This window comes from Nicotiana attenuata, chromosome 9 (genome assembly GCF_001879085.1).
Source record: "Nicotiana attenuata strain UT chromosome 9, NIATTr2, whole genome shotgun sequence".
Lineage (NCBI taxonomy): Eukaryota > Viridiplantae > Streptophyta > Magnoliopsida > Solanales > Solanaceae > Nicotiana > Nicotiana attenuata.
In genome coordinates, this window is record NC_031997.1 from 26,230,499 (window position 1) to 26,252,318 (window position 21,820).

General features: G+C 38.2%; 2 protein-coding genes across 3 annotated transcripts; both read right to left on the bottom strand.

The window, feature by feature from the left end:
- Window positions 91-18,457, bottom strand: LOC109232186 (E3 ubiquitin-protein ligase BRE1-like 1). 2 transcript variants are annotated; one of them, XR_002068920.1, is made up of 20 exons: window positions 18,277-18,457; window positions 17,013-17,174; window positions 16,744-16,831; window positions 15,270-15,500; window positions 15,017-15,178; window positions 14,091-14,284; window positions 13,922-14,005; window positions 13,675-13,794; window positions 13,406-13,592; window positions 13,135-13,295; window positions 12,971-13,042; window positions 12,665-12,741; window positions 7,105-7,299; window positions 6,072-6,144; window positions 5,885-5,971; window positions 4,614-4,751; window positions 4,333-4,535; window positions 4,059-4,224; window positions 3,035-3,245; window positions 91-405 (listed from the first exon to the last, which is right to left on the bottom strand). XR_002068920.1 is itself a non-coding variant. In XM_019397863.1 (19 exons), exons 1-19 carry the CDS (start codon window positions 18,292-18,294, stop codon window positions 3,114-3,116), a joined length of 2,550 nt encoding a protein of 849 aa, XP_019253408.1. In that variant the 5' UTR covers window positions 18,295-18,457; the 3' UTR covers window positions 2,530-3,113. The 2 variants fall into 2 exon arrangements, 1 of the variants encoding a protein (XP_019253408.1); XM_019397863.1 differs by lacking the exon at window positions 91-405 and having other exon boundaries at window positions 2,530-3,245.
- On the bottom strand, window positions 1,344-3,004 carry LOC109232606 (histone H2B-like). The gene is made up of 4 exons (XM_019398366.1): window positions 2,957-3,004; window positions 1,685-1,804; window positions 1,486-1,585; window positions 1,344-1,444 (listed from the first exon to the last, which is right to left on the bottom strand). The coding sequence occupies exons 1-4, from the start codon at window positions 3,002-3,004 to the stop codon at window positions 1,344-1,346; spliced, it is 369 nt and encodes a 122-aa protein (XP_019253911.1).

Sequence of the window (21,820 nt, forward strand, 5' to 3'; positions counted from 1 at the left end):
TTAATTTCCAGATCTGTCACTATAAAATTAATTTGGTACTTGTCTAGCTTAAAGCGTTGATCTTCGATTTGTCAAGTGACCAAATTTCACTAGCTCAATGATTTGCTTAAGATGTTAATTCCCCAAAAAGGAAATAGTGTCCAAGTCACATACAACATGAGAGGATATGATCTACCCATGACCAATTACAATTTGAATATGAATATATGACATACAAAAATCTCTATCCCATGTGTTATATTTTACTGATACACTAAAAGAACATGGGTGATCATAAAAGCCCGGTCTCCCCAATGAATTACATGCGACTAAACACATATCTGGGGCGGTTCATAACAGCTTACTGAAGCAAAGGTATGCATGAATGAGACAGCTATGCCTTTGGTTAAATGCACGGTCCAAAACCTATAATGAAATAAAAGAGCAGATTTCGATAACCATAACAAATCAATTTGTGCGACATAGCAGGTACGATAAAAAATTTGCCGACAACACTCAATACACTTCCACAATTTATAAACACTTTACAAACTAACAGATCAGACAACGAGAATATTGTCACTACTTGGCAATGTTCAATTGAAGCACCAGAAAACATAAGAGCTTGTATAATTTGATTATGCTTTCCAATAAAACGCTACTCGATACAAGTCAAAATAAACACACACATAATTACAACTCCAAGAGTTAACCTGTCTAGACAACATCAAAGTGTTTACCTACTTCCTTCCAACTCCTGGTGTTTGGGCCTGTCTCGTCCAATACCACGTGGATAATTTTACGAAAAGCTGAAACACATCTGCTGGTTCTTAAAGTTATAACGGAAAAGGATCAAATATATCTCTATACTACCGAAAAAGGTTTATAATTGTCCTCCGTTATACTATTTGGTCATCTAAACCCCTACCGTTATACTATCATTCAACTATACCCCTCAATTGGACGAACTGCCACGTGCCCTCACCGGACTAAAATGACTCATCCCCTTTTTTTACCCAGTTCAATTCTTTTAGCCTCTACCCATAATCCCACCCAAAGTCACCTCCTTTGAGGGAAAAAAAAAACAGTGAAGGATAGACAGCCTCATTTCACCTTGTATATCTTCCTTGGCAAATACATTTTTCTCGATGACCTGATTCCAGAAGGGGATTCATGATATGAAGAATCATACTTTGTGCTTCTAGGTGACATGGGTGGGAGCGAATGCCTGCTTGGATCAGACAAATTAGGAGATAGGTGTTGAGTCCAATATAATATGCAAGCTTTTGAGAAGAAATTGAGCAAGTATTTGCTCAAATCTTCCATGTTCCTGGGGGTTACTCTGAAATACAAGTATTTCTCTCTCACACTTCACGATTAACACAAGGGAAAATCGTTGTAAATGCAGAACTGCAAAATATCATACCAACAGCTAACCCATCTTTCTTCTTTACATCAACAAATCCTAATTAAAATTATAGCCGAGACAGTATGCTTAGCATTCACCAAGAAGCACAAGTTTCACAACAGTAATTGTAGGCTTTTTGTTGTACCTAGACAATCTAGAAGATTCTTGAGCAAGCTTCTCAAAAATATCGTTATGAAACTGTTCATGATACCCATGGCTTTATTTGAGATATCTATATCGAGATGAACCCGCTTCAAAACGTTGAAGATCTTGCAAGTCTCAGCTGATTTTTTTTGCCCTCTTCTTCTTCTTGTCCCCGGCAACGGCAGCACCATCCTTGGGAATTTTCTTTCCGGCCATTGATGATTTCTCAGGGGCGGGATTTTTCAAAAGCTGGCTTTTTCCTCGTTCATCTATCTTTCAGGAGCAGTCATGTGGTTTTCAAGGGCAGAAACTTCATTCGCCGAGGAAAGAAAATCAGGAATTTTTTCTACCCATCATCAAAGCAAGCCCTGCCTTTGGTGCCATTTTAGGGAGAGATTTAAGGAATCAAAGAGGAAATTAGCAGAGTTTGTAGGAAATCGGGGGGGAGGGGGGGGGGGGGGGTGAGTTGGAATTGAAGCATTTTCTCAAATCTATCGTTTAGGGGTTTTTTTGTCAAAGGGGGCGACTTTGGGTCGGGTTATGGTAAGGCAGGTAAAAAGAAGAGGACGATGGGTCATTTTAATCCTATGAAGACACATGACCATCCGTCCAATTAAGGGGTACATTTGAATGATAGTATAACGATAGGGATTGAGATGAAGACACATGACCATCCGTCCAATTAAGGGGTACATTTGAATGATAGTATAACGATAGGGATTGAGATGACGAAATAGTCTAACGAAGGATATTTTTAAACCTTTTCAATAGTAGAGGAATATATTTGACCCTTTTCCGAAGTTAAAATAGTTGTTTTCACCCAAAAACAACTTTCAAGCTGTTGATTCTTATCTTTTTTGGAAATGTTTATTTTGTTTTGTAAAACTTGACCAAGCAGCAGAGCAAAATAAATTTGCTAAAATGAGCAAACATTTCTCGAATTCCCAAAATTATTTATCCACTAGCCGTCCTCTTATTCTGATGACGCAAGACCATGGTAAATCAAATGAAAAAAGAGAAGATTAATCATATGCACCTTGTGAGGAAATTGCTAAGAAATTGACAGGTCCTGAGCAGAGGCCTTCTGCAACAAGTGTACTTAATGCTGCCTCTTGCAGTTGTAGTTGCGAATGTCAAGGTAGAACATGTTCGTACTGACCGGACCTAATTTTCTTAAAAGACTTGAACTGCATACCTAGTCAGGCAGCAACTATGAACAATAAACACTACATAAATAAAAGGAGGGGGGGGAGGGGGGGAGGGGGGGGCTTCAACGCGCTTGTCTTTGAGGCGTTGCATCTACTCTAGCACTTAGTAACCAAAAATCTGAACTTAAGTGCCTACACTTAACAGAAAGGAAAGTTAAATTAACATAATCAACAACTTTGGACAGCACCAGCAAAAACTTAAAACAAAATCAATAACCTTTGAACCAGCACCAGCAAGTCCATGCAGACCATCAACTTCAACCATCAGCAGAATTTTCTTTTTTTATGTAATTACCTGGGTAAATATGCCCAGACCATCACTGGATGATGATCTTGATTCACCAGTGGCATAACGAACATTCTCATGTTTCTTATCAGATATAAACAGCCTTCACATCATTTGCTCCAAAACTTGCAGAGCACACAGGGCATTTGCGGTGACGAGTCTCAACAATTTTTTGGATACACGGATTACAAAAGAGATGGAAACATTTCGTGAGGACAACCTGTAATGTAATAAAGATATCTTAGCTCTCTGTAAAACAGTTATCAGTAGAAAGAGTCAGAGCAAAGTTAAATTCTTTCTTCAATAAGGAGATTATTACATGTTTGGAGAAAAATACACACACCCAAGGATGCCTGGCCTAGGGGTCAATAAAGTGGGTGGAAACCTTGGAGACTAGGGCTCAAATCGCAGCCAAGACAAAAAGGTGATTTATTTCCATCTACCCAAGTCCTTGGTAGGCAAAGATATTCGATATCTATCCTAGTGGGAGGTAACAAGTACCTGGTGGAATAGTCGAGGTGCACGCAAACTGGCCAAATGCTACACCATTATATAAAAAAATTATTTGGAGAAAACTAGTTCTATTACCACCGTGGCAAAAAGAGAACAAATCATTGCAATAAGTTGGCATTCAGAATCTCTTATGATCTCACAAAATGGTGGAAGTATCAGTCTATCACTATGCTTATCCACATCGGACAAGATCACCTAACAAATTTAATATCTCTATTGCAGTTAGCCTACTGCCAAGCACATGTTTGGTTATATGTACTATTCAGTCTCATTAATTCTGGTTGTTCCCAATATTTAAAACCATAGAATCTCATCACTGAAGAATCTCTTGGATAGCGCATACTATTATCTCAATAACCAATCTAAACTAAGAACCCATCGTCTTTTCATCCCCTCTGCTGCCAGTATCAGAAACTTGCACAGTGGACCCTACAACAGATGTGGCATTTCATGTGTTTTCAGCTTCGCCTACCAGATGCTGATCGACCAAAGAAATAAGAAAAAGGTCAGTTGGTCCTACCTCTTTTCGCTTATCAAAGCAAATACTACAGTTGAGTATTTCCTTGTATTCCCTTAGCTTCTGCTGAAGCTTCTCAATAACAGATGACCCTTCGATGTGTGACCTCAACCGTGAAGTCTTTCTCCTCAGAGCTTCTACATCCTCCTCTGCTCTTTTCCTCTCAAACCTAGTCAAGTAACGCGAGGACAAGATAATAAGGGAATGCATAAGAGACTATTGGTTTACGAGCTAAATTGATACTCGGGATACAGACAAACATTAACCTCCAATTTACCTCTCTTTCTCTAGTTCTATCTGCAACTCTGCAAGATCAACTCGACTTTTGTCTATCTTGGACTGCAATTCTTCCAGTGTCTCCCGCAATTGCTGGGACGATTTTCTTACATCTAACAACCGTTTTTGGGTGTTCTCCAGAGCAAGAGAACTCTGAATCCTATCTTCAGCAAGTTTCTGAACTAGATCTGAGCATCCCCTCAACTGAAAGGAAACAAACACACTTTTAAGTCCCTGCAGCAATATAAAACATTTGGAACTCCAAAGAAGATCCCCAATTACCTGGTCATCAACTTTGGCAGCTTTCATTTCATAGAAACTGACCACTGTATTGGCATCTTCAACCGCTCTCTCTATGGTTTGAGTTTCCCAGGCCAGACAATCCCGCTGCTGTCTTGCCCGTAGTCCCTCTAGAACAAGCTAAGAAGCAGAAGATAAACTTATCAGATAGTACTAAATTGGCAGCAGTAGAAACCCGACACAATAGAAATGCAAAGACTGATAACTATTCAGAGTGTGCAATCCAGCAATCATGTAAAGCATGTTTCTCAGAGTATCCTCGAAGATCTTGAACTGATACAACTAAACTCCTTAAAACATCGTGGATAAAAAACTCCTTTAAAAATCCAAAATATCAATGCAAAGCTACGGAAAAGTGTCTAAAATAGTGGTCACAGAAAAGCAACTAATGCTGTGAAGGTGGAAACCATGGGCAAGGATAAAACCAGCATAAAACTAGGACAGTGGAAAACATTCTAAGCAGTTTCCCCAAATAAATACGCATAAGAGAGTAATGGCTGATGAAAGATAGCCATGGAAGTAGCAGCAAGTCAATATGTTTACTGAAAGCAAATCCAAAGCTGTAATTAGCATTAAATACAGATGTATTTCTCTACTCTATTTTTGGTGTAAGTAATGAAGCTGCCCCTTGTATATATTTTATAGCACTCTCTTATCGCTAAATATTAATAATATTTATCTTTACCGATAAAGAAAGGAAATAACCAGGTATGGTGGGTTGTCGTCACTGATGAAAACGGAAAATGTAGATCAGGGTCACTGGAGGGGTAGTACCGTAGTAGTGGTGAGCAGTTAGACGGAAAAGAGCTAATTGGTATGGTAAACCAATATAGAGGTAGTAACAAGGTTGCATCAGAAAATATTAACACCCCTAAGCAGTGTAAACCATTCACCAGGGACACTGAACACCCCTAGTCAATCACTTATTCTCCTTGTCATATGATGTAAAACCAAAAGCAAAAGTTAATCACTCGAAACCATCTGACAAATAAAGTCTGAAGAGAAATACCAAAACCATGCTTCTCCCTAATTTTACTGACTCCTCCACCAAGATGCAACTTTATTTCACATGAAGAAGTTAATTGATTCATGAAGCATCTAACTGACAACAAATAACAGAATTCACCAATTAGAGCAAATAGGGAGGACTAATGGTACCTTTAAGTAACTAATGGTACATAAATTAGTTGAAGATTTTTGCCAAATTTACACAAATGATAACAGATTGAAGGCATTCCTGTCAGATATATTACCTTGATATTGTAATCATCTCTCTCTGTGATTTGCTGGAAGAGCTGCTGATTTTGTGATTGCATATCATCGTAGGCTTGCCCAATTGTCTGGAACAAATGAATCTCTCTAATCTTTCAGATTGTTTTACAAAGCTAGTGTTCTATACAACTGACCTATAAGCACATACAAGTTAAGCAGTAAACAGACCTCAATCTCAGAGAGGTAGGCCTCAGTTTCTTCATGCTTGGACTTCAAGACTTCCGAGAGTCTAGACCGTTCCCTGAAGTAACAAGAACTAACAATCTTTGTGAATATTCTTCACGACGCTAATTCATTATTACAAGGAACAAGGAAAATTCGACTTATTGGTATACTTCTTGTATACGGGCGAGTTTTTGCCCTTTTTTAATGAATTTTACTACTTTATCAAAAAAGGAACAAGGAAAAGAAGAGTTCTATCAAATTGATAAAAAGACCATATATATTTTAAAGCTTCTCAACACTAAAAATGCAAATAATCCTATTACTTGCTCGTTGCAATCTTGAACCAATTTATATGAAAGAAGCTAGAAAAATAAGCCCACAGGTATATGGAAGAACGTAATGAGCATCGACTACAGCAATTATCTCAGAATCTCATGACTCAGATGACCTGCTGGTGAAATCCAGGTCAAACGCCCCTAAGCATCATAACTAACTAGCATCCTAGAAAAGATTCATTCTCCCAACATAACTGACCAGTTATATACAATACATCAGCAGCGAAGGTGTGGATCTCAAAATCTCCATCTCGACAATTCCATGAAGCTTGGACCATAGAATATTCAGTAAATCCCCGAACACTCTCCAGGGCCATCTTTCTCTCCAAAGCCCAAGGTCCTCTCCTAAAACCATCAAGATCTCCTGGTGAATACAAGATTCCACTACTGCAACTTTGATTGGTAAACATGCTAGAAGTGAAATGAAGCCCGCATGGGTATCCTCACAACCTGGCTAAAATCCACTCTTACTACCAATAGTGGACTTGTGCCCCTTCAACCATTACTTTCGACTTAAGAGTTTTTCATGTATGGGAATACATAATAATTTCAGCTCCTATTTAGGAAGATATCATAATAATTTCAGTTCCTATAAAGGAAGATGTTATCTTAGGTTTAAGCACACACAGACAATTTTCTGAATGATCTACCAACAGCACTATGATGACTCTTCATTCAATATAACAAGTGGTTGAACAGACCTTTTAGAAGCATCCAACTTCTGTCTCAGCTCTGCAATCTCAGCTTCTGCAGCAGCTAGCTTCTGCTGGGAGTTAGCCTCGGCTTCGATAGCAGATTTCACTCTTAATTCCAAATTGTGCTCATCAAGAGAAGTCTTCAGACTTTGAACACAAGCCCAAGCTCTGTACTCAGAATCCCGAGCCTCAAAAACATCCCTGCAGTCACCATGGTAATGTTTGGAAGCATAGAGCACCAATTATTTTATCAAAAAATCAGTGAAGAAAAAGATCCATTCAAGTCACATATATGCCCATTGAGGATCTACATACCTAAAATATATGAAATTCAATAGCTTATCAGCAAGGATTTCTATCAAAGAACACTAAATGCTATTTCAGTATTACAAATTGGAAGAAGAGATTCTGCAAACAGTGATTGTAAGGACTTCAGTGCAAATAGCAAAGTATTGCAAGCTGGCCCAGAAACTATTGTTATCACAAAAAAAAAAAGGGAAGAGGAAAATATTCATCAATTCATTTTTTCTCCAAAAACCATCTTGAAGGTCAAACATGGACATACAATTTGGTCAAAAGTACCTTTGGCAGCTTAATTGCAATTACAAGCACCGTGAAAAACCAAAATGACAATGTGATATATCCCGTTAAATACATTTGATTTACAAGCATGATGTTGGACGGAAGAAACCTCCCCAGACCCCACTTTGGGGGATTACACTAGGTTTGATATCGTTATTGTTGATGTTGGAGGGAAGCATGTCATATTCAGAAATATAAAGGACGAAATGTTTTATACATCGACACATCAGTTATCATTATAAGTTTAATCAAGTCATTTAAACCAGAGCCCTAATACATGCACCTCAGTTTCATATGTACACATGATATAACAAATTCCAAGGTAAACCCATCATTGCATAAGGCACAATATGGCGCTACAATTTAAAACAGAAATTATTTGAGAAAATCCATCATCACACTAATCCAATGTATAAAACGAAAATATTTCAAGAGAAATAACACCTAATGTCACTCCCCTCTTTACTGCTCAATTCTAACTTCCAGTAAACACTATCCGAGCCCAACCCTTCTTTATTTCCCCTGCTTTCCTCAATGATTAATTAAAAAGCAATTAGTCCGCAAAAGGCACCAGTAAACTTTAACAAAGTGACTTCACTTATGTTAGTTTCATCGTGTAAATAGTAGTAGATAACCCTAATCCCATATGTATTAGGAGTAGGACATGTATTGTGTATATATAGGGCTCAGTGTATCATTGTCTTAATTAATCAATAATATTTTCTCCCGTGCTTTCTCACATGGTATCAGAGCATCAGTGAGAAATTGTCGCTGTGCATCATTCCAGCGGCCTCCGGGAAGAAAGACCTCGTTACCGTGCAATTTTCCGGCGACTAAAGAGGCTGTCCGTAACAAAACATCACTTTTCGTCAGTGTTGTGCAAAAACCAACACTACCACGAAGTAGATCGGCCTCCGGCGACCAACCCATTAAAATATCTCCGTCAGAAGACCCCCCACGCGCCGCCGGAAGAAATTTTCCGGCGAAGCCCCGATCCCACGCGCCGGCACGTGGCCCCTTTTCCGGCCACTTTTTCGCGAAACTTCTTAAGGACAGATTTCTCTACTCACAATTCCGAGCCTACCCATCTAGTTCAAATCAAATTTCGACCACTTTGAGTTTTTTCCGGCGAGCTACAGTGATTTTTCCGGCGTGAACAGTGATCCCAGTAATTTTCTGCTTTTTCCGGCACGATATTATAATGGAATTCGTACCTGAAGCCTTTAACGCACAATCGGTTGGATTAAATGCAATGAATCCAACTCAGATGGTTTCTTTACCGGATTATATTGAGTTCCTTCAGTACAAAGCACGTAAACACACATCTTCAGGACTAACCTCCGTTGTTCCAACAAATAGTAGCATGACCGGTGTCTCCCAATCTTCACCTTCTGAGTCTTGGGTCATTGATTCAGGTGCATCTGATCATATTTCTGGAAACAAATCTCTTTTCACTAGTATCTCATATTCTGAATCTCTTCCAACAGTCACAATGGCCAATGGGTCTCAAGCCATGGCAACTGCAATAGGTCAAGCAAGTCCACTTCCTTCCTTACCTTTAGACTCAGTTCTTTATGTTCCTGGTAGTCCTTTTAATCTCATAGCCGTTAGTCGCTTAGCCAAATCACTTAAATCTGTTGTTCTATTTCTTGATGACCTTGTTTTTATACAGGAACGCAGTACAGGGCGGATCATTGGTACCAGACGTGAATCAGATGGACTTTATTACCTTATCCTTGCAAAATCACATGGACTCGCATCTTGTCTTCCTCCAATAACTTCTCTCGTTACTGATTCACCAGATTTATTACATAAACGGTTAGGACATCCCAGTTTGTCAAAACTTCAGAAAATGGTACCTGGCTTATCTCACTTGTCCACTCTAGAGTGTGAGTCGTGTCAGCTCGGTAAGCATACCCGCTCCCATTTCCCCCGTCGTCTTGACAATCGAGCAGAGTCACCTTTTACTTTAGTCCATTCAGATGTTTGGGGTCCTAGTCGTGTTAGCTCTACCTTAGGATTCCGCTACTTTGTCAGTTTCATTGATGATTATTCCAGGTGCACTTGGATATTTTTGATGAAAAACCGATCTGAGTTGTTTTCTATTTTCCAGACCTTCCATGCTGAAATTCAAAATCAATTTGGGGTTTCTATCCGCACATTTCGTAGTGATAATGCCCTAGAGTATTTGTCTTCCCCGTTTCAGCAATTTATGAACTCCCATGGGATTATTCATCAAACATCTTGTCCGTACACATCCCAACAAAATGGGGTAGCTGAAAGAAAGAATAGACATCTTATTGAAACTGCTCGTACCCTACTCATACAATCTCATGTTCCGCTGCGTTTTTGGGGGGATGCAGTTCTTACATCTTGTTATCTTATTAATCGTATGCCATCTACATCTATCCAAAATCAAGTTCCATTCTCTGTCCTGTTTCCCCACTTACCTTTGTTCTCTCTTCCACCCCGTGTCTTTGGGAGTACGTGTTTTGTTCATGACCTTACTCCAGGAAAAGATAAGTTAGCTCCCCGTGCTCTTAAGTGCATATTTCTGGGTTACTCGAGAACGCAAAAGGGATATCGATGTTATTCTCCTGACCTTCATCGATTTCTTATGTCTGCTGATGTTACCTTCTTTGAAACCCAATCATACTTCACAGGTCCAGTTAATCACTTAGATATTTCTGAGGTGCTACCTGTTCCTTCTTTTGGGGATTCAGTCCCTATCTCCCATTCATCTTCCTCCATAGCTCCACCGCCTACAGTTCCAGTTCCAGTGCCACCACCTATAGCTCCAGTATCACCACCGAGTCCAGTGCCACCACCTAGTCCAGTTCCACCAACTCTAGCTCCAGTGCCACCACCTAGTCCAGTTCCACCAACTCTAGCTCCAGTGCCACCACCTAGTCGAGTTCAACCTTCTACAGCTCCACCACTCCTGACTTATCATCGTCGTCCGCCCCCAGCATCAGGCCCAGCTGATTCACGTCCTGCACCTGACCCTGCTAATACTGCGGACTTGTCTCCTCTTAATCAACCGATTGCACTACGAAAAGGTATACGGTCCACAGTTAATCCTAATCCTCATTATATCGGTTTAAGTTACCATCGTCTCTCATCATCCCATTGTGCATTTGTGTCATCTTTGTCCTCTGTTTCCATTCCTAAGTCTACAGGTGAAGCACTGTCTCATCCCGGATGGCGACAGGCTATGATTGACGAGATGTCTGCTTTACATACGAGTGGTACTTGGGAGCTTGTTCCTCTTCCTTCAGGTAAATCGACTGTTGGTTGTCGTTGGGTGTATGCAGTCAAAGTTGGTCCAGATGGCCAGGTTGATCGACTTAAGGCTCGTCTTGTTGCCAAAGGATATACTCAGATATTTGGACTCGATTACAGTGATACTTTCTCTCCCGTGGCTAAAATTGCATCAGTCCGCCTTTTTCTATCCATGGCTGCTGTTCGCCATTGGCCTCTCTATCAGTTGGACATTAAGAATGCTTTTCTTCACGGTGACCTTGAGGATGAGGTTTATATGGAGCAACCACCTGGATTTGTTGCTCAGGGGGAGTCTAGTGGCCTTGTATGTCGGTTGCGCCGGTCCCTCTATGGTCTAAAACAGTCTCCTCGAGCCTGGTTTGGTAAGTTCAGCACAATTATTCAGGAGTTTGGCATGACTCGTAGTGAAGCTGATCACTCTGTATTTTATCGACATTCTGCTTCAAATCTCTGTATTTATCTGGTCGTTTATGTTGACGATATTGTTATTACCGGCAATGATCAGGATGGTATTAGTAAGTTGAAGCAACATCTCTTTCAGCACTTTCAGACTAAGGATCTGGGCAGATTAAAGTATTTTTGGGTATTGAGGTCGCTCAGTCTAGCTCAGGTATTGTGATCTCACAACGGAAGTATGCCTTAGATATTCTTGAGGAAACAGGAATGACAGGTTGTAGACATGTTGACACTCCGATGGATCCGAATTCTAAACTTCTGCCAGGACAGGGAGAGCCTCTTAGCGATCCTGCAAGATATAGGCGGTTGGTTGGTAAATTAAATTACCTCACAGTGACTAGACCTGACATTTCCTTTCCTGTGAGTGTTGTGAGTCAGTTTATGGATTCTCCATGTGATAGTCAGTGGGATGTTGTTGTTCGCATTCTTCGGTATATAAAATCAGCTCCAGGCAAAGGCTTATTGTTTGAAGATCGAGGCCATGAGCAGATCGTTGGATCCAACTCAGATGCTGATTGGGCAGGATCACCTTCTGATAGACGTTCTACGTCTGGATATTGTGTCTTAGTAGGAGGAAATTTGGTGTCTTGGAAGAGCAAGAAACAGAATGTGGTTGCTTGGTCTAGTGCAGAAGCAGAATATCGAGCAATGGCTATGGCCACGTGTGAGCTAATTTGGATCAAACAGTTGCTCAAGGAGCTAAAATTTGGTGAGATTAGTCAAATGGGACTTGTGTGTGATAATCAAGCTGCTCTTCATATTACGTCAAATCCAGTGTTCCATGAGAGAACAAAACACATCGAGATTGACTGTCACTTTGTTAGAGAAAAGATACTCTCAGGAGATATTGCTACAAAATTTGTAAAGTCAAATGATCAGCTTGCTGATATTTTCACCAAGTCCCTCACTGGTCCTCGTATTAGTTATATATGTAACAAGCTCGGTACATATGATTTATATGCACCAGCTTGAGGGGGAGTGTTAGTTTCATTGTGTAAATAGTAGTAGATAACCCTAATCCCATATGTATTAGGAGTAGGACATGTATTGTGTATATATAGGGCTCAGTGTATCATTGTCTTAATTAATCAATAATATTTTCTCCCGTGCTTTCTCACAACTTAATCACAAGAAAGTGACTTCACTTAATCACAATAAACACATTAAGTGGTTTGGGAACCAGCAAACTCTTAAAAAATAAAAATGACTTACACTTAATCACAATAAACATTTAACCATGCCTTACCTTGAGAAAGCCGATTCACGCTTATACATCTCCCAAATAAGCTTTAACTGCATATCACTCTCTTTCAAATCATTAACCTGTGGCAAGAAATTCAAACCAAGGAGCAAACATGTTAAAATTTGTACTCTGTCAAGCACCTGAAATCGAAGACACTCATAGAAGAGGCCAAAAAAATGCAAGTGAAATTCTTACCCAGATGCAATGAAGTAAAAACTAACAAAAAATTAATAAAGCATCGAACAAGAATAGCATCCAGAAAATAGATGATGAAAGACTGCAGAGAGATTGGAGCAAAGTTGAACATACCATAGCTTGTAATTTCAGCATTTCAGTCACTTGGGAAGCTGATTTGGCAGACAACCTTTCTAGCTCTTTAGACTATTGAAAAGCCAAACAAAACCTTAATATTTAAATAGCTAACCACTTGAAAAATAAAGGAATAGGAAAAGCTAGTGGATTAGCACCAAAACCTTTCGGTCAAGAATACTGGAAAGTGACTGAACATCAGCTCGTAGTGAATGAACATCTGAAGCAGTCTCCTTGTAATTACTTAGTTGATTCTGCATACTGCCCATTGTTTCAGGGAATGAAGAAACCAAGTTTTTAAATTCTGCAATAATTTCTTTCCTACCTGAAACAAATGGCATCTATAGTTAAATAATGCTGCCTGTTACCACATTGGAGTACACATTTTAACCAAAAAAGGAACGGTAATCAACAGCAACTGCTTTTTCGGTATACCAGGTTCTCTTGATGCTTCTTCCAGCTTAGCCTCAATCATACTTCTTTCTTGCATGTGTTTCTGTATCTCCATTTCCAGCCAGGCTATTCTGGAATCAGCAACAGTGGAAGATCGCCGAAAAACATCAATTAAATCATTCTTCAAATTCATTTCTTTTTCCCGCCAAGAAAGATTGTCTTTCTCCACCTATTTAATGCCCACAAATTTAAAACAAGAAGATAAACCAAATAAAGAGCAAAATACAAGTGAACTACCAACCAGCTACAACCTGTAGTTTCTCGTATAGGGACTGATACAGAGATACATCTGCTTTAGCTTTCGCAAGTTGATCTTTAACCAAGGCATATGGTTGGGAAGAGCATATGACTTTCACATTCTTTAGTTTGTTCTGTCAAGAAGTATCCATTCAACACATTAGTGAAGAAGCAAACAAACGAGGTACTACAACAGTAAAACAGCAAGAACACTAACAACCAACAGAGTGGAAGAAGGAAATCAATCAAACCAAAGTTAACCTGTAAGTTGGACAACTGCTTCAATATATCTATCCTTTCTTCATGAAGACGCTTGAGTTCGAATAAACGAAAAGAAGATTGGTCCTGTAAACAAGATCTTGTTCATATAACACATTCACCTACTTAAGTGGGATCAACATGAGTGTAGACGCGCAAACCAGTAAATTACCAAATACTCCTTAAGTGTGGTCTCCATATCCTGCATGTCTTTCTGCTTATCTCTCGCCTTATCATTACCAGTGTGCTTATTTCCAAGATTCAGGACAGGGAAATGGACCCCCTTGGCAGCATCTTTCTCTGCTTTTAGAATTGCCAATTTGCTATTACTATCGTCCAAATCCGCAATAGTTCTCTCCAACTCCCCTTCATAATAAACGAAATGAAAGTTAATCTTGAAAGCCAATCTTAGGCCCATCCCATATGGAATCAATATTCATAACGCACCATCAAAAGTTGACAGTTTTGACTGAAAAGCCTATAGAATAAATCAGAAAAAGCCATGAAACAAATTCTAAAATGCATTTGCTTGATCACAATAATGCATTTGATATTCATAATACAGCAAAGATGGTATGTCCAATGTTTTCATTTACTTAAACATACAGGTGAAGATATATCTTTTTGCTTCCTACCTGTATTTAAACCAAGGCTTGAGAAAACTTCACAAGGAAAATCAAAACGGAAATTAAAAACACATTGCAAAGGACAATAGCTGTTAATAATTCTACCAGTTCTGCACTTATTGTCTCAGAAATCTCTGACCTCATGATTTGATGACTAAAGTGAAAGTCATCCTATACACTACAACCATATCAGAATAACAATACTAAATGAAAAAAAAAGTGGTAGTCACAATAACCGCGCCAAAGTGACCAGAGTTCTGCCGGCAAAAAGAAACATTATAAGTTTAAACAAATCAACGAAGGCAACATGCTCAGGTAAACAGTATTGACTAAATAAAACAAGTTGGCACCTACAATGACAAACTGGAAAGTAGCATTTCCAATTTCCAGAGTATTTTGAGCTTTCCAATAATAAAATGTCAAAATATTTACCATTAGTTAAATCATAGTTGACTCAAGAATAGGGAGTTACCTCTTAAACGCTTAAGCTCAGCTTTATTCTTAGCATCGGTATCTTTATGGCTCTGTAATGCACCAGCCAGGGATCGATGCTTCAGATGAAGTTCATTTATTGCTTGTCTAAGATTTTTAACTCCTACATGCAAATCATTTGATGACTTTTGGAGGCATGACCCTACAGAGCAAAAACTTAAAATATAGTAAAGCTGGAGAAGGAATAAGGCAGCAGTCTCAGTGCGAAGAAAAAACATTTGAAAACTTTTTACCGTCTTCAGGAAGCACCTTGAAAACCGCAGCACACAACTTGTCCTTCATTTGCCAAATGTCATCTACAGTGGCTACTATATTCTGCAATATTTTCATGATCTTTTCATCATCCATTTGCTTGTGTTCATCTTCCGTTTGAGTTGCATTGTTAACAGCAGAGCTGCTTTCAGTTGCACCAGTTTGTAACAGGCGGCTTAAGAAAGAATCGTCACATGCATAGAAAGAACCATCTAGCAACAAGGTGATAACGAATAGATAAGAGAAATAAAATTGATGCAATTTCAGAAACCTAAAGCTACAACATTTTTCTTTTACTGGGATGACCAAATAGCACCAACTCTAAGTTAAAAGAGAAGGAATCTTCAGAATAAATCTATCTTACCATAACAATATGCATGAAACAGCTTTAGAAAAACACAATACCAGCAATAGCACTTCTAACAAATTCTTAGTATTCAAGGTAAGACAACGAGAGGTCTATATTTTGAGGTCCATCAACAGTATTAAGTACCGCTACACAAAAATTTAACAGCAGCGTGCAGAATAAGACAATATTGGCTAGATAGCGAAAAGGACGAAAACAAAAAGCACGAAAAACTGTACTATATACCCTGGTGTTCAGTGTGAGAGAACGTTCTGCACCATACCCTGTAACCCAAGGCATTAGAGTTCACCATCTGCTTTTGGAAAACCAATACCCAACCTGAAGAGCTTATGGGGAAGCAAAAAAGCACCTTACAGTATAGAATCCTATCTCTTTCCACTACAGTAACTTCTGTGCTTTATTTCAAGAGTTCCGAGAAGATAGATAAAAACTAGAACAAGGTAGTGAAGGGAATGAAGCTTAAGATCACTGCAAACCTCCTGTGAGGCTTAATATTGTATCCCTAGCACTATAGATTCATTGATAATCTCAAGTTGAGCCACTAACTAATTGAAAGGGATACGATGGCCTACAATTACTGTTGTTATTGTTTGTTGCTTTATTTTTACCGTTCCTTAAGTCGAGCGTCTATCGGAAACAACCTCTCTACCTTTATAGGGTAGGAGTAAGGCTGTGTACACACTACCCTCCCCAGACCAAGCTAGGTTTTTTGTTGTTGTGATGGCCTACAAATTTACCTAATTAACACTACCAATGGTCTACTACGGAGTTTAATATCTTTGCTTCTTGTTCCTACCGAGTAAAAAAAACAGAAATTAGATGCTAAAATTAGTATTCAACAATCATTAATGAAAAAAGTTAGTTATCATAGCTAACTAAGTTAAAAATAGTTAGAAGCCAGCATAGACTGTTACATCAAAATCTTCTTCTATGACAAACTTAGATAGCAACCATATCCTCTTATCCTCAGTGAATCAGAACCTTCTAACCTTTTTAGAAAAACACATTATGTTCCTTTTTAGAAGGAGATGGAAGAGAGTTTGGTAGTTAACAAGGAACAAAAACTAGCATAGATGAGCATCTCTCACCTTCTGTACTAGACTGATGGTTACTTGCATTTCCATGTCTTATTGAATCCTTTGAACGGATGGAACATACTTCCAACTCACCAACCAACTAGTAAAGAAGCAAGTCAAAAGTTACATTCAGAAACACGCAGCAATATACAGGACACGGATAAATATGTCCATGCATGTAAAAAATGTCTATCCTGACAGTACAGCTATAGAGAGCACAAATCTACGCTAAATAACAGAATCATGCTTAAGCATCTAAATGCTGAAACCAAATACAATACCTCTTCCCATGATTTCTGAATAACTGCTAGACTGTTATCATATGGCTTCTGTTTATCCCTCAATTCAGAAAATTTATCTTCAAGAAACGCAATCTCAATCTTCTGAGCTTCAAGCTTTTGAGAGAGTTTTTGATTTTGATGTAGTAGGACCGCGGTATCAAGCTATAGTAAGCAAGAACAATAAACATGAACGAAACAAAAATGTGTTAGGGCAGTATAACAAACCAAACTAAAACACAATCAGAAAGATGGAGAGACCTTTTGGCAATTTTATTTCCAAGAAGGTGAAGACTAAACAATAATGTCTCAGATAAGAAAGAGCAAATGGAAAAAAGACACACGTCTGATTGGTTTAAGGGAATATGAAGGAAAAGTGGACCGCATAAGAATGATTCCAGCCTATGCATTCTTTCAATTCCTTTATTTTCATTTCCATACTAACAAGTCACCCCCTTTGAGAGTAGTTGCCTACAGTATCTTGCAGATGGTTTTCCTCTTGCATGTTAGATGCAAAAGGTAACAATTCTCAAATGGTCAAAGAGTTTATCAAAAAAAGAAGGAAATATAGGAAAAACTTAGTTTTGAAGGGATAACGGGCTGCTCAGTGCACGAAGTACCCAGTTTTCATGCAAGCCTCGGGGAAGGGGTGTGATGTGGGCAGCCTATCCTCACACAAACATCAACGGCTAATCCACTCAAACGCTTAATCTATATGTCACACAGAGGCAATTTTACCGTCTCTTCAAGGCTCCCCTTCATGGCTTTGAAAGAATAACAAGGAAAAATAAAGACAACTACGTGAGAAGGATTGTCTTTCTTAGCCTATCTTCTATTATAATTTAACAATAAAGGAAAATAAATTTACACTACTAGCAGTACACATATATCATCCGTAGTGATTCTCCTGCAGTTTATCTCTTTCACTATTCTGCAGGCAATATCAATCGCTTTCTTCCTCTCTGTTTTTCTTTATTTTGTGTTCTTGTGAAAACCACCACCTCAGTTAGACATTACCAACACTTTACTAGGATTTCTTTAGCTGGCACTGTACTTCCTTGTAAATATATTAACTGTTCCAATTTGACAAAAATCTACAATCAACCACTCCCTCCATCCCAATTTGCTTTTTCGAAAACAAAATACTGATGTTGATTTTCATTAAGCGGAGAATCATCAAAAAGGAAAGTATACATTACGCTATTGAATTTCGATTAAACTAAGGTAAACGTTGCATAGTGAAAAAAGGTGGGGGAAGAGAACTAACCGGTAGTAGGGTTTCCATTGATAAACTAATATTTGAGCTTGCTGATATAGATAACAGTCTCTTTACTATCTCCGGCAGCGGAACTGCGACTCCGGCAGAATAGTCATCAGAAGGAATGTCTTTTGAGAGTAGGGTTACGGGTTCCGGCTGTAGTATGAAAGAAATTGGTTTTTCACCCTATAAATGATCCGACTATGAAAGGAGCATCGCTGAAAACAATAAAATTATTTTTACGTCCGTTTAAAAATAAAAATGATACGTATTATTTTATTCCGATTATCAAGCAATATATCGGTTATGATGTTTAAAAATTTGATAACTTTTTATTGTTAAATTTGATGTATAGTAATTTTGCAGTTTATAGATGTATAAATCAAATTTATAAACCTGAGAAACTAACGCTTGAGTTTGCATGAAAAGTTAAATTTTTTTATATAAATAATTTGAATAAAATTATAGGACGAAATATTATGTGAACGTAGTACGAGTAATAACATAATCAGTTAAATTAAAATGCTTTATAATTGTAAGTGACCATCAAAATTAATGACTACTAATATTGCTGGCACGATTTTTCAGATTTCTAAAATTGTTATTATGAGCATAATCAACAAGGATTACGTGAAGCATAAATCATCTCAATTTTAATGTTGTCTAGCTAATGAAGATATTAACTCTTCCGGGAATCTTTAACTGTTATACAACTAATAATAATGACGATTACAGTAATATTGCCATTTAATTTCTGCAAGGTCAAGAATCTAATTTTATTGTATTATCCTACTTCATTAAATGATAAACTATCGGTTAAAGATTATATTATTTTTGTTTAGATGACTAGGAAAAGATTCTTGAAGCATAAATCATCTCAATCTAAATGTTGTTTAGCTATTGGAGATATTAACTATTCCGAAAATCTTTAACCGTTATACAACTAATAATAACGACGATTATAGTAATATTGCCATTTAATTTCTACAAGGTCAAGAATCTAATTTTATTGTATTATCCTGCTTCATTAAATAATAAACTATCAGTTAAAGATTATGTTAATTTTTGTTTTAGTGACTGAGAAAATATTCTTGACATTTTTAAGTTTGTATATCATTTTAGGCCGCCCTTATATGTTAATATAAAATCAACAAAATTAAATAAACTACAAATATATCTTCTTTAATTAGAAACATCAATTCAAATTTCTTATTTGATAAATTATTGTATGCTATAACATGATTCAAGGTAATTTCATCGCCAAATATTTTGCTTACTTAACCATATTTGAAAACAATTTTGAGGTAATTTTATTGCTTTCTTTCAACTTTTGCGTCACCAAATACGTATGAATTACTTGTCACGATCCCAGTACGCCCTCCGTGAACTGTCGTAACGGCGCCTAGTCTCTACGACTAGGTAAGCCTAACAAATGCGAAAAAAGAAAACAATTGCAGAAGAAAGTAATTAAAAATGAGTTAACAAGGTTAAACAGTGTTTAAGATGCCGCCTGGCATATAACAGTACAAGAATCTCAATCTAACACTCCCAAAATCCGGAACCCCATGAATCACAAGCTAAAAGAATACATAATAAGCTCTAACTCCAGAATGTCTACCAACAAAGGAAAATACAGAAAGGGCTATACTAGTACTGAGAATAGAAAAAGACTCTTCGGTCTGGGACGCGGCAGATATACCTCGGAGTCCCTACAAAATGCCTCGCCTCAAGCGTGATAAGTTTGAGCGGGAGTACCTGGATTTGCACATGATAAACATGCGCAGGAAGGGCATGAGTACACCACAGCGGTACTCAGTAAGTGCCAAGCCTAACCTCGGTCGGGTAGTGACGAGGAAGGTCAGGGCCCTACTAAGGTTAAAGGAAATACAAGATATAACAGTGTAGAATAAGACAATATACTTAAGTGCAACAATAAAAAGTAACACGGGATAGAAGAACAACAGCAACTTTAACATAAACAAAGTAATCACGGAAATAAATACAGCTCAACGCGAAGATAACAACCGGGGATCTCTCAGTATCCCGAGGATCTCTTAGTATCCTCAATATGGGTGTTGGGGATCTCTTGGTATCCTCAATATACGTGCTGGGGATCTCTTGGTATCTCGAGGATCTCTTGGTATCCTCAATATATGTACTTGGAATCTCTTGGTATCCCGCACTACAGTCAAATTCAATATATGCGCAGGGGATCTCCCGGAACACTCATCTGCAGTCCCAAAATAAAAGTAAGACAACAATATCAAGGAAAGAATCCACAATTTCATTCAAGAGGGAAACAGTATGAAGTAACACAATATAATGATAAAGATAACAACAATTACAACAGAGAAAATATCGCAGAAAGAATACAACTCAACATAGAAATGGCAACCGGGGATCTACTAGGATACCGTCTTGTAGCCCCCAAATATAAATATCCAGCAAACGGGGATCTACCAGGATACCGTCCTGTAGCCCCCAAATGTAAATACCAGCAAAACCGGGGATCTACCAGGATACCGTCCTGTAGCCCCCGAATGTAAATGTCTAGTGGATCTCCCGGGTGTCGTCCCATAGTCCAACTCATAGTGCGCCGGGGATCTATCGGAATCTCGATCCGTAGTCCCCAAAATGTAAATGCGTAGGCGGGGATCTACCGGGATATCGCCCGTAGTACCAAAGTAAACACACAACAGCAGCACGAAGAATATTCAATTCAATTCAATTTTCCATACCAAAGTAAAACAGATATTTCTAACCTAGCATGCTGCACATAATCCAAATAAGGTAAATTGAGCAAGTAAGTCAATTAAGTCAATTAAACATGCTTCCCTGAGCTAATAGTAGGCTTAAATTACACGCAGTATGAACATGAAAAAAAAAGAATCACATTATAGTTACTTAAAGAAAAACGGATTTTCAACAATTAGCACAAGTACGCACTCATCACCTCACATAAAATCATTTCAATTATCAACAAACCAAATCCTAGGGGAGTTTCCCCCACGCAAGGTTAGACAAGCCGCTTACCTCAAACCGGCTCAAAATCAACCTGAAACCATGTTCTTGCCGCGAGTACTCCTCTACAAATGGCCCAAATCTATTCAATTCAATTGCATAATGTAAATAACACTTCAAGTAACTGACTCTACAAATAAATTCTAAGCTAATACGCGAAATTAGGTAAAATGACCAAAACGCCCTCCGGGCCCATGTCTCGAAATCAGGTAAAATTTACATTTTTGAAATCCTCATACCCTCACGAATCAAACCATACCAAAATTATCCAAATCCAACGTCAAATTCTCAATCAAAACTCGAAATCTAGGTCTAAGAACTTTCTTCAAAGTTTTCCCCAATTTTCATCTCAAATCCAAAATATAACGATAAAACTAACAATAGATTAATGGAATACAACTAGAAAGGGATAAGGAATTGTTACCCATTGATTTCCTCTTCAAAAATCTCCCAAAATCGCCCTCTCCCGAGCTCCAAATCAATTTTCTAACTTTTGAAACTAAACCCTCGAAATTCTGATTTTTCTGCCCAA